At 30.6% G+C, this 13,070-nt stretch overlaps 1 protein-coding gene across 1 annotated transcript in view; it reads right to left on the bottom strand.

Moving 5' to 3' along the window:
- Positions 1-13,070, bottom strand: part of LOC143047887 (uncharacterized) — a 72,350-nt gene that overhangs the window by 2,654 nt on the left and 56,626 nt on the right. Inside the window, exons 34-45 of the mRNA XM_076221211.1 lie at positions 12,626-12,737; positions 11,548-11,651; positions 10,889-10,994; positions 8,331-8,481; positions 7,936-8,008; positions 7,500-7,566; positions 6,214-6,317; positions 5,352-5,478; positions 4,669-4,710; positions 3,830-3,898; positions 2,779-2,845; positions 850-929 (exon numbers count right to left, since the gene is read on the bottom strand). Coding sequence (XP_076077326.1) covers positions 850-929; positions 2,779-2,845; positions 3,830-3,898; positions 4,669-4,710; positions 5,352-5,478; positions 6,214-6,317; positions 7,500-7,566; positions 7,936-8,008; positions 8,331-8,481; positions 10,889-10,994; positions 11,548-11,651; positions 12,626-12,737 — 1,102 coding nt within the window. The remainder of the gene's footprint in view (positions 1-849; positions 930-2,778; positions 2,846-3,829; positions 3,899-4,668; positions 4,711-5,351; positions 5,479-6,213; positions 6,318-7,499; positions 7,567-7,935; positions 8,009-8,330; positions 8,482-10,888; positions 10,995-11,547; positions 11,652-12,625; positions 12,738-13,070) is intronic.

The raw sequence follows: 13,070 nt of genomic DNA, 5'->3' as shown, positions 1-13,070 counted from the left end.
TAAATATATAAACTTCACAGTGAAAATGGAATAAGCACAAACTGGGATCAAATTAAAACTAGTTCACAGTACATTTATAATTGTTCACTGACTTTTAAACTGTTAATATAGTACAGCATGCATTACAATTTTCAACTATAATTTACAATTATGTATCCACAATTAAAGGAGGATTTTAAAAATAAATATTCTGGACTTTTAAAACCTTCAAGTATATAGTTTTAACCATGACAGGGCAAAACAGGATGAAAATAAATATTCTGTCAAATGAAATACAGACAATACAGGAAATAGGTGTGTGCTAGAAAGAAAATATTTATATGTGTGTCAAAACACAAAATAAAAAAGTTGTACTAGCAACTGCTGAATATAAATATTCAATCCACAAAACATTCTCCTAGTGCCAAAGAACCTGTAAGTACTCTTTGTGCTTAATATCAAGAAGCAGTAAACACTGACTATAGAGAAGTTTACTACAAATAGAATTCTCAATTGACAATCAATGCAATCAATCTGCTACAAAACAAACATTCTACCACTTGAGCATTTTGGTATTAACTCAACTCAAGACAAACCACCTAAAAAGTTTCAAATATTTTATATTTTACTTATTCCTTTCATTCGTATATCAATAAAGATTACAGTACTGCAGATTCAGAAATTATTGCAAGGTTCAATTACATTAAATAATGCGATTGGATGTCCAGTATCGCAATAATAAAACCTGGATTCTGATATCTTATAAACATAATGCAGATTTCACAATGATTAATCATGCATAATTCTCCATTTTCCAAAAATCAAAATAAAAAATGCAAACAGAAATACCATACTATACAGTATACTAACCTGTTTGTTATAAAGGTTATTATTCAGATTATTGTGATATAGCTTTGTTAGGTCATTGGTAAACAAATTAGACTTTGATACTGAAATAAAGTGTAATCAAAGTGAACAAAACATAAGCTAACATCTCAGAGGTTCTTGTATTTTTTTCAGTGATTTCCAAAGATTGAAGAAAAATTGCAGAAATAGTTTTATACATATTAACACAAATACTCATTCCTGTTGTGTAAATAGATCTTTCATGTATTTCGTGAATCATGCCACAATAATTTACTGGTAGTACTATGAATGTTACACATCAACTCTAAATCAAGTAAACATGTCATGCCTCTCCTTCAATTGAAGGTGGCATTGTGTTTTCCGTTCTGTACATCCCTGCATCCATAATTTTTTATACGCCCGTCGTCTTTTAGACGGGACGTATTATGGTATACCATTGTCCGTCTGTCCGTCCATCCGTCTGTCCGTCCGTCGTCCACACTTCGGACAATAACTCAAAAACACTTTCACCAATTCCCATAAAACTGAAGTGAATTGTTTATATCTATTGACGTAAGCTCCCTTTCGTTTTTTTTTAATTTCAGATTTTTTAAAGTTTTGGATTTATGGGGCTTTATTCATAAAAAAGGGGGGATTTTCAACACTTCGGACAATAACTCAAAAAGGCTTTCACCAATGTCCATGAAACTTTGGTGAATTATTTATATCTATTGATGTAAGCTCCCTTTCAATTTTTATAAATTTTAGATTTTAAGTTTTAGATTTATGGGGCTTTATTCATAAAAAAGGGGGATTTTCAACACTTCGGACAATAACTCAAAAAGGCTTTCACAAATGTCCATGAAACTTTGGTGAATTGTTTATATCTATTGATGTAAGCTCCCTTTCAATTTTTATAAATTTCAGATTTTAAGTTTTGGATTTATGGGGCTTTATTCATAAAAAAAAGGGGGATTTTCAACACTTTGGACAATAACTCAAAAAGGCTTTCACCAATGTCCATGAAACTTTGGTGAATTGTTTATATCTATTGATGTAAGCTCCCTTTCAATTTTTATAAATTTAAGATTTTACATTTCCGTGTTATGAATTTTTATGCTTAAAAAAGGGGGGATTTTCCAATTTTGGGACAATAACTAACACTTTCACAAAATTTTATGCAACTTTGATAAATTGTTTATATCTATTGACATAAGCTCTCTTTCCATTTTTATAAATTTCAGATTTTACGTTTTCTTAAGTAATGAATTTTTATACTTAAAAAAGGGGGATTTTATGAAACTTTGGTGAATATATTAATGTAACATCCCTTTTGATTTGTATATATATTTCTAGTTGATCATATAAATTCATTTAAAGCATAAAAGACAAGTTAAAAGAGCAACGGGCGTATCATGCGCTAAAGCGCAGCCCTTTATTTGTCCTGTGTCAGGTAAAAGAAGTTTACCATGAAGTTGTGGTCTTATCAATTTATAACTTGGCCATTATGTTCATTATGTTGTAAACTTTTTAAATCCAGAGGTGGATTTAAGGAGGGGACCAGAATACCCAGACACCCCACCTTTGTGTGATTTTTATTTTAATTTTATGAGAAATTACTGAGGAATGGGCGCCCATCTTGGGCAGTCAGTCAGGCCCCCCTTATGAAAATTTCTGGATCTGCCATTGAAATCATATATCAAATTAAAGGTATGACCTAGATTATTTGTTCACAGAACATGGAAATTTGACTTTGGGTTAAAGTCATGACATAATTGTTAGTCATAAGCAGCAGTCATGGAAATTATCTGTTACATGAATAAGATTTATGGAAAAAAATAAAACCAAATTTCAATATTGATAGATCTTTATAAACTGCATTTTGGAAAATTATTATATAAATCATCAATTTTACTTTAGAGCCTCGGTCTACCTTAATAAGCAGTTACTTACTTTTTGGACTTGCCTTTGGAGTTAAATCAATAGCACTTGTCTCGGATGTTTTTCTCGTCTTTGATTCCTGAAATAAAAATATAGATGTTGTTAAAGTCATAAGAAACCTCAAATTAAAAAAAATAATGCATATGTTTTTTAATAACTCAAGGGATAGTCTTCATTATAAAACTTATGTACATATACTTTTTTCTGAAAAAAATTCTTTAATTTGTTCATATTTAAAAGAAGTTTACTTTATTTTAATTGCTTCCTTCCAGGAAACAATTCCCCAACATATTTACCGTATGCAAAGTGACCTCAGTGTGACCCATCTCCTAAAAATCCGGTGATCAGAATACACATGGATGTCCTTAAAATAAACTATTATCTGATTGTACATGTTAACCACGTGCTCAATATCCATGCTTTTTGTTGATTGTTGACAAACAGGTGACAATCCTTAAACTTCGGCTTCAAAACACGAACTTTAATTACCTGTCATATTTTCACAACACCACCATCCGATTGAAAAAAAAAATTAATGATTATACGAAATTTATGCTAATAAAATGATTAAATTGTGCACAGAAGACTAAGTTTATGATGTTTGTATGCATTGGTTCAAGAATTGGAATAACATTATTTTTCACTGGTCACTCATTTATTATAACTTTTAAGTGGACTATTCAATAAATGTTTTGTTTGTATGAAATTAGATTTTCATTAGCACAATAACAAGATTTTAACAGAGTAACCAATGTCCCCAGTAGATTTACTGTATTTTACCATATCACACATATGACAAGGGGACACTACTCACATTAAAATAATTGAAATTAGCTTATTCTAAATTTCAGCTGATCCTAGGTGCGAAAGTCAAAGAGATCAGAATTGTGATAAATCCCTACAATATTTAACTCTCCAAAAGCATTCAAACCATATTATTTTTTTCATCTCAACTGATGTGTTCTTGATGTTAGCTTTTGACACAAAAAGTTTGACTGAAGAAATGAAGGTATGTTATTATTTGGGTATCAAAAATAAAATTATAATAGTGTGAATGACTTACTGTGTAAGAAAATGAATCCATACGAGCTGCTTTTCTCTTCTTACTATGATGTTTTATTGCCTCTTTAACCTTCAAATATAAAAAAAAATATGTTGCATCTGACTTTCTTAAATTATGCAAGTCTTTTAAAATAGCAGTGTTTCCCCACAAATCTGAACATATAAATACATGGTTGGTAAACTTTGGTCCTTTTGTTTTTATTTAGCATTACTGGTATCATATTTTCAACTATTAAGTATGATTAGCAATGGGGATTCTCTTGGCACATGTTTTTGATGTGTTCTTTTTGCTAATTCTCTTTTGTTCTTCAAATTTATATAAAGAAGCTGAACTATATATAACAAGCTAAAAGTTTCCCATCAAATCACTTTTTTGGTGGTCTTATATTTTGTTCCCTTTTTTGTTCTAATAATAAGATTTATAATATCTTTATTACATTACTGGTTTATGTCAAGCAAGAACGATGTATAAGTCTTAGTCTGAAAAAAAAACCAGATCATGTGTTGATCTGACAATGACCTATTTTTATCTGTTTTGATACCTTTTCAAATCAACTAATGAATATCTGCCTTCAAATTCAAGATTAGATTTGTTTCTCTTTATGACAAATTATGGGATTAGTAGAAGAGAGGGTTGTTAGAACCCTGTAAGCATAGTAATTGAATAGGTGCTGTATTTAAATCAGATTGGAAGTTTGCCTAATTGTTTTGTAACTTGTTATAATCTCATATGAGACCTTTTTGAAGATGCTCATTTTATCAGCTGTTATCATTCTAAACTTCTTTTACTCTGAGTGAAAATGTATCTCTCTATACTTTATTTTTTCTTTACATGCTTACCCTTTTGTCCATTAGGCAGTGAAAAACAAAAATAAAAAATCCCTGAAAAAGAAGAAACTTGATTTTATTCTAAGATCAATATTCAATGATTTATATTGAGTATTTCAAAATATTTACTAACAAATGTACATGATGTATGTTGAAAATAACTGAAAAATTAAAGGAAAATGTAGTATGAATTGACTATTGCATTTGTTTCCTTAACACTTACAGTACCCACATTTTTTTAAGAGTCTGATTTGTATTATTTGATCTTAGTTTCCCCCTCATTTTTTTACTATTGGACTGGTCCAGGTCTTAGACTGCCATTTTAGTATCTGTTCTTTTCTCTACCATTAATTATCATACAATATCTAAGGAATGACTGTAATATTTTTCTGTCTATGAAGATATAACATCATAAATGTGGTGCACACTGAATAACCTGCATAGCGTGTTATTTTGTTAAAAGTGTGCACAACATTTTTAATGATATATCAAATAGACAGAAAAAATATTAGTCATTCCCTATAATTAATTCTAAATTGCATTTTTAACCAGAGTAAATCATGAAAAAATGTTGATGACGTCACAGTCACATGACAAAATTACGTCTATGAGCTGATAGACAAAACACTGGCAGATAATCAGAAGATGTGTTACATCCAAAATAAAATTATTTAAGAATAATCCTTAGAACATACCTGTAAAGAGTTGAATATTGCAAAAAGATATTGGAATACTACCAAATCTTTTGACATAGATAGTACGCCAAAAACCCATGTGACACCAAACAAAGGAGCCAATACACAAATACTTCTTACGCCAGACCTAAAAACAAAAAAAAGTTCATTTTTACTATAATTATACAAACAATATCTGTAAAATGTCTAAGAAATGTCTTTAACTGGAATGCAAGAAACCAGCAAAATTGAGGGTCTTGTAACATTGAAAAAAGCCAGCAACCAAGAAATCTTCACAATGATGTAGATTTGTTTTTCCATTTAACAGTTTACAGTTAGGATACAGTGCTTTGCATAAGATTGTGCCATGTTAGAACCAAAATTGAAAAAATTATACCATTACCCTATACCTTTCAGAAATATTCCTGAAGAATTCTTTCAAAATTGATAAAGAATTGTATACAAGACACATAAAATTGACAAAATTCTTAAGTTGTTTTCTTAAAAATCACAAAATCTACAAATACCACTACATTAATTTCCATTTAATGATGTAAAATAAAAATAGGGTAACATATTTTGTATTATGGAACATATCCTTCAAATTGGAGTTCCAGGTAAACAAATACAGCAAAACATCAAAACAAGCATATCATCATTATCTCAATAAGCCTTGCAAAATCATTTTTTGATTTTTCACAACAACTAGATAACATTGACTCTATGACCTGTTGATGATTATACTAGTTACATGGATATCTATGTATAAAAAAAGTCAATTTTATTTCTCATAAAAATAAGAATAATCTATGGATTGGTAATTGGATTTTTTTTTATCTGTAATACAGATGCGCTGATATTAAAAAAGTACAAGTACACTTACTTTGTTTTTTCTAGTCTAGATTTTGATTGTTGTGATCTCCCAGGTTTACTACTCATAGTCCTAAACAAAGTCCTTATAACTAAAACAAGTATGACAAGATTCACCTGAAATAAATTTAAAAAAAAAATTACTGGAGTTGATACGTATTCAGAACGATTCTTGATTTAAGATTTAGAGGTATTGTTCTTACTGTTATGTTTATTCTGCTGTTGGAGTTAATTTAACACCACTTTCAGGAAACATGCCTATATCATATAACAGCCCTTTAAGGAGGCTCGAGGGTATAAAAATTCAACATTCATCATTTCAACAAAACACAAAAACTTAACTATAACCACTGAACCATGAAAATGAGGTCAAGGTCAGATGACACCTGCCAGTTGGACATGTACACCTAACATTCCTTCCATACACAGAATATACTAGACCCATTGCTTATAGTAACTGAGATATGGACTTGACCACCAAAACTTAACCTTGTTTACTGATCCATGAAATGAGGTTGAGGTCAAGTGAAAACTGTCTGACTGCCATGAGGATCTTGCAAGGTACGCACATACCTAATATAGTTATCCTATTACTTATAATAAAAGAGAATTAAACATTACAAAAAACCTTAACTTTTTTTTCAAGTAGTTACTGAATCATGAAAATGAGGTCAAGGACATTGGACATGTGACTGAAGGAAACTGCGTAACATGAGGTATCTATATACAAAGTATGAAGCATCTAGGTCTTCCACCTTCTTAAATATAATGCTTTTAGGAAGTTAGCTAACGCCACCACAGCCGGATCACTATCCCTATGTCGAGCTTTTAAATAAATCAATTCGTTTTGGCCCCAGATGACTTTTAAAATGTATGTATCATTGAAAAAGCTCCAAATTATCTCCCTTTGATGCAAAGTTGCCATTTTTTGGTATTAAAATTGAAATATCTTTTTTCAATCATCGGTGACCTATATTTTTTATTATTATTTTTCAAATAAGCTGTATTTAAACTAAACTAGTGTAAAATTTTAGCGATTTCTGTAATTTAGTTCTTTTTTTATTTCAATATTACCTCTTTTCTTCTATCAGTTCAACAGAAAATAAGTACTTTTACAAAAATGTATGCTTCTTTCGAAGGCAGATTGTGAGGGTAAATGGATGGTGACCCCATTTTTTAATTTTATTTTTCTATGAAGTATAAGATAAAGTCAAAAAATGTTGACATTGTTTTTATATATAAATCATATATACAAGGGCTTTATTCCCTCAAAAGTTTGATCTATGATCTCATACATACCAACACAATAACTAAAGCAGGTCCTATAAATGCCCATATTAGTCCATTATCTACAGACAGCCAGCAACTGAAAGATATTACACACAATGTATTAAGATATTACACTCAATGTATTAAGATATTACACACAATGTATTACAATATAACACACAACGTATTTAGAAATAACACACAGTGTTTCAAGATATTTCACACAATGTATTAAGATATTACACTCAATGTATTAAGATATTACACACAATGTATTACAATATAAAACGCAACGTATTTAGAAATAACACACAGTGTTTCAAGATATTTCACACAATGTATTAAGATTTATACTACAACTAGTTGTGTTATTTCCTAAATATAGTATAAACATAGCTATATTTTCAATTTATTTGAATAGGTGAACAACTTGTTAAAAAACAATTTAAGATCAAGACAAACTTACATATCTGAAGTATCCCCATATCCTTCTAATTGTGTTGCTCCCATTGAAATACCCACAATCACTGCTGGAATAACTGAAAGCATTTACATACATATACATATGATTTTAATTTACTTATTATTTCTATGTATTTTTTACTTCTCATATGATTATGAAAATTATATATTTTTCAAAAATAATATGTATGAACATCAGCAGACAGCATATATTTAAGAAAGGATTTCAACTATGTTGAGCAGACTAGACAAAGTATGATGGCACTAGAACAACAAACAACAAATAAATGAACCATTGTAATTTCTAGATGGCTTATTTTAACCTGTTTGGTATACAAAGACTCCTAGCTTCATTCTCTAGGAATTTTACAACAAATTCTTATTTCAGATACTACTTACTCCAACAAATTGGGATCAACCATTTGACTCTAGACTTTGTTGGTAAAACATAAAGAACTTGGAATCCAATTTCTATAGCCATGGCTAACATCAAAGAGAAATCCACCAGGAAAATATAGTGTAGTAATACTGCAAAGGTTGTACACAGTGCCTGTACAAAATATAGAGAAGAAAGGATATAGTGTATCTATTCTTGAACTAAAATCACTACATGAGCAAACGGAACTGTTACACTGCTTTAATTGCTGTTCTAAATCTTAAACTCACAATGCATGAGGCCTTCAACAATCAACATAGAGCAGAAATGTTTGCCGGCCTAACTAAAGCCATTCAGCTCAAAGCACTGGTTTAACTTAAATACCTTTCTAGATAGGAATCCCACTGCAGCTAAAACATGGTATTGTGAACTTTTGTTATTTGGTGAATTTATTGATATTATTTGCAACATATAAATATTAACTGGCTAATGTTTCAAAGCTTACTATATCATATGATTATTCTAATTGTCTGATTTGTTGGGTTATCAACTCATTGGTTTCTAAATCCTATCTTATTAATAAAGAAGCTCATAACCTTTTGTATTAAGTGGTACTATGAACAATTGTTTGTGATACACATTTTTACTCAAGAAATTACAAAGTGCCTCCTTAATGCTGTAAATATACAGTGACCTTGCATATTTTTGCTGTTTTGCAGTTCAATATTTTGCTTTCAATCTTACAAAAATGTACCTATTTCTTTCTTCTTCTATTCTATCAGTGAAAGTAATTTACCTTAATGTAAAGGTGCCCAAAAGCATAAGAACACGGAATAAGAAAGTATCAATGCTATGCATACCCTTATGACTGATAATGGTGCCCACAAGCATAGCAACAAAGCATAAGAAAGTATCAATGCTATACATACCCTTATGTCTGATAATGGTGCCCACAAGCATAGGAACAAAGAATAAGAAAGTATCAATGCTATACATACCCTTATGACTGATAATGGTGCCCACAAGCATAGCAACAAAGCATAAGAAGTATCAATGCTATAAATACCCTTATGTCTGATAATGGTGCCCACAAGCATAGCAAAAAGAATAAGAAAGTAGCAATGCTATACATACCCTTATGACTGATAATGGTGCCCACAAGCATAGGAACAAATAATAAGAAAGTAGCAATGCTATACATAGCCTTATGTCTGATAATGGTGCCCACAAGCATAAGAACAAGGAATAAGAAAGTATCAATGTTATACATACCCTTATGTCTGATAAAGGTGCTCACAAGCATAGGAACAAAGAATAAGAAAGTATCAATGCTATACATACCCTTATGTCTGATAATGATGCCCACAAGCATAGGAACAAAGAATAAGAAAGTATCTATGCTATACATACCCTTATGACTGATAATGGTGTCCACAAGCATAGGAACAAAGAATAAGAAAGTATCAATGCTATACATACCCTTATGTCCGATAATGGTGCCCACAAGCATAGGAACAAATAATAAGAAAGTAGCAATGCTATACATACCCTTATGACTGATAATGGTGCCCACAAGCATAGCAACAAAGCATAAGAAGTATCAATGCTATAAATACCCTTATGTCTGATAATGGTGCCCACAAACATAGGAACAAATAATAAGAAAGTATCAATGCTATACATACCCTTATGACTGATAATGGTGTCCACAAACATAGGAACAAATAATAAGAAAGTATCAATGCTATACATACCCTTATGTCTGATAATGGTGCCCACAAACATAGGAACAAATAATAAGAAAGTATCAATGCTATACATACCCTTATGACTGATAATGGTGCCCACAAACATAGGAACAAATAATAAGAAAGTAGCAATGCTATACATACCCTTATGACTGATAATGGTGCCCACAAGCATAGCAACAAAGCATAAGAAGTATCAATGCTATAAATACCCTTATGTCTGATAATGGTGCCCACAAACATAGGAACAAATAATAAGAAAGTATCAATGCTATACATACCCTTATGTCTGATAATGGTGCCCACAAGCATAGGAACAAATAATAAGAAAGTATCAATGCTATACATACCCTTATGACTGATAATGGTGCCCACAAACATAGGAACAAAGAATAGGAAAGTATCAATGCTATACATAGCCTTATGTCTGATAATGGTGCCCACAAGCATAAGAACAAGGAATAAGAAAGTATCAATGCTATACATACCCTTATGTCTGATAAAGGTGCCCACAAACATAGGAACAAAGAATAAGAAAGTATCTATGCTATACATACCCTTATGACTGATAATGGTGTCCACAAGCATAGGAACAAAGAATAAGAAAGTATCAATGCTATACATACCCTTATGTCTGATAATGGTGCCCACAAGCATAGGAACAAAGAATAAGAAAGTATCAATGCTATACATACCCTTATGTCTGATAAAGGTGCCCACAAACATAGGAACAAGGAATAAGAAAGTATCAATGCTATGCATACCCTTATGTCTGATAAAGGTGCCCACAAACATAGGAACAAAGAATAAGAAAGTATCATTGCTATACATACCCTTATGTCTGATAATGGTGCCCACAAGCATAAGAACAAGGAATAAGAAAGTATCAATGCTATACATAGGTAGGCCTGGATTTTTGCCTTGTCTGATCTGATCTGACTGAAATAAAATAGAACATTTCCATTAAAATGATGCAGAGCTTATCAATTGATATTTACTCTATCTTTTTTTCAAAAAATGTCTAAGTCCATGTTATACAATATCAGAAATGTTCAATATTGGTGAAGGTTATATAATGACCTTTAGATTTACAGTTATGTAAGTGAGTCTCTTATGGAAAATTGTCTCCAGGTTTTTATTGATAAAGGTTATTTTACAATATATAAATATATAAACTCCTGAATAACAAAAGTGAAAATTGTTGATACCAAACTTGACTTTTATTTTATTATTAGTAACAACACATAAAATATAAATAGCATTTTTCAACTGTTAAAAAACAAATGCATTGAACCTGTTGGATATGAATGCCCATCCAACATTCGTAAAACCCCAAATTAACAACAAAAAACATTTAAATCTCTGTTTGCTGTTATTTCCTTGTTCAGCAATTGCCTTTTGTTATTACTAGCTATATAAGGTATGTATTACTGTAAAAATTAAGAGATATTAACCCAATCTCTTCAAATAACTTTACTTCCAGAAAACTTACTTCCAATTTTTAAAGTATACTACAAGAGTAATAATTAAAAACAGGATTGATATACCACAACCAATGGCGGATATATAACTCAATGCTTTTTTATGTTCAGTCACCTGAAAAATAAATATTTTTCTGATTGTTGTATAAAAAAATACATGGTTCTGATTAAATTTTTATTGATTAGTTTATATCTAAAGCAGTTCATCAGTAATTTTCATTTAAAGAAAACACTCAAAAAGACAAAATTGCAAAATGACAAAATACAGTTGTTGAGAAACCCTTCATTCCAAAAATGTAAAAATAATATAGGTAAAACTGAATAGGCTGTTTAGTCTTTAAAGTATAACCCATTGTAGAAACAATCTGTATAGTTAGTTATGTTTGTCTCTGCATGTAAGATCTGGAAACATTCCATAATGGGTTGTGCTAAGAGGACTTTGTATCCCAATTTCAAATAGTTCTAGTGACAGGCTTCAAACTTGGATTGACACAAAGTTTTACTGCCATATTGTTTAAATGTCTCATCGTCTCACAATATATTATGTGAATAAAACAATAAAAAACTAACTAGCTAAGTTGAGAAATGTTTACAATAAGGTAAATGCATAAAGTCAAAAAAATGTAAATTAAATATTTAGAACATAGTTTTGCAGGATTATATTCAGAAAAATAATGCAGTTTACCTGATTATGTTTTTCACAGTTTTTAGTAAGAAATATGAAACTTTTGAAGGTCAAGGTCTGATTGGATGTTGAAACATCACTTAACATGTTCCCTTATAGAATGTTTTATGATCTTGTACACTGCTACAAACAAAATCTCAGGGAGCTAGGTAAAAAACCTGATTGTAAATAGTTAGTTGTAGAAACTAAATTTTTCTGAATTATCTCCCTTATGAAAGTTAAAAATAATATTTTTCAAGTATTTTTGAAAATTTGCATGCTAACACCTACTTTTCTATTCACTTATGAAAGACATATAGTTTAAAATGACATTTTTGAAAACCCTATAAAAATTCTTGTTCCCCCCCTCCCCCCCCCCATATTCATGATAGAAAAACGATATAAATGTTAAATATATGAGAAACCTTAGTGCCTATTGGACTCATCAACAAGGCAAAATTTGTGGTGTGATCATATTCACAAATTGCTAGTTCATCTGAGGCTTGAGTCAATCTAGATCCTTCAGTCGACCAGGCTCTAAAAAAAGCAAAAAGAAGATATAAATAAATAATTTTCATACTAACCTGAGATTGTTTAAACATATATATATATATTAATAAAGAAAACTTGGTGTGATTACCTAAAGGTAAAAACCAAAAAATCCAAACAATGTTAATTAAATAGCAAGAACATAGTTTTACACCAGAGACCAAATGATAGAAGTTAACAACTATGGGTCACTGTACCGCCGCCTTCAACATTCAGCAAATCCCAATACAACATTTAGTCAGATATCAAAGGCCATGAAATTACAAATGAAAAAAAAATCCAGTGAGAAAACTAGCAGCCTGATACAGCACATATTGATGT

Source organism: Mytilus galloprovincialis, chromosome 10, assembly GCF_965363235.1.
Source record: "Mytilus galloprovincialis chromosome 10, xbMytGall1.hap1.1, whole genome shotgun sequence".
Lineage (NCBI taxonomy): Eukaryota > Metazoa > Mollusca > Bivalvia > Mytilida > Mytilidae > Mytilus > Mytilus galloprovincialis.
This window is presented reverse-complemented; position numbering and strand designations above follow the sequence as displayed.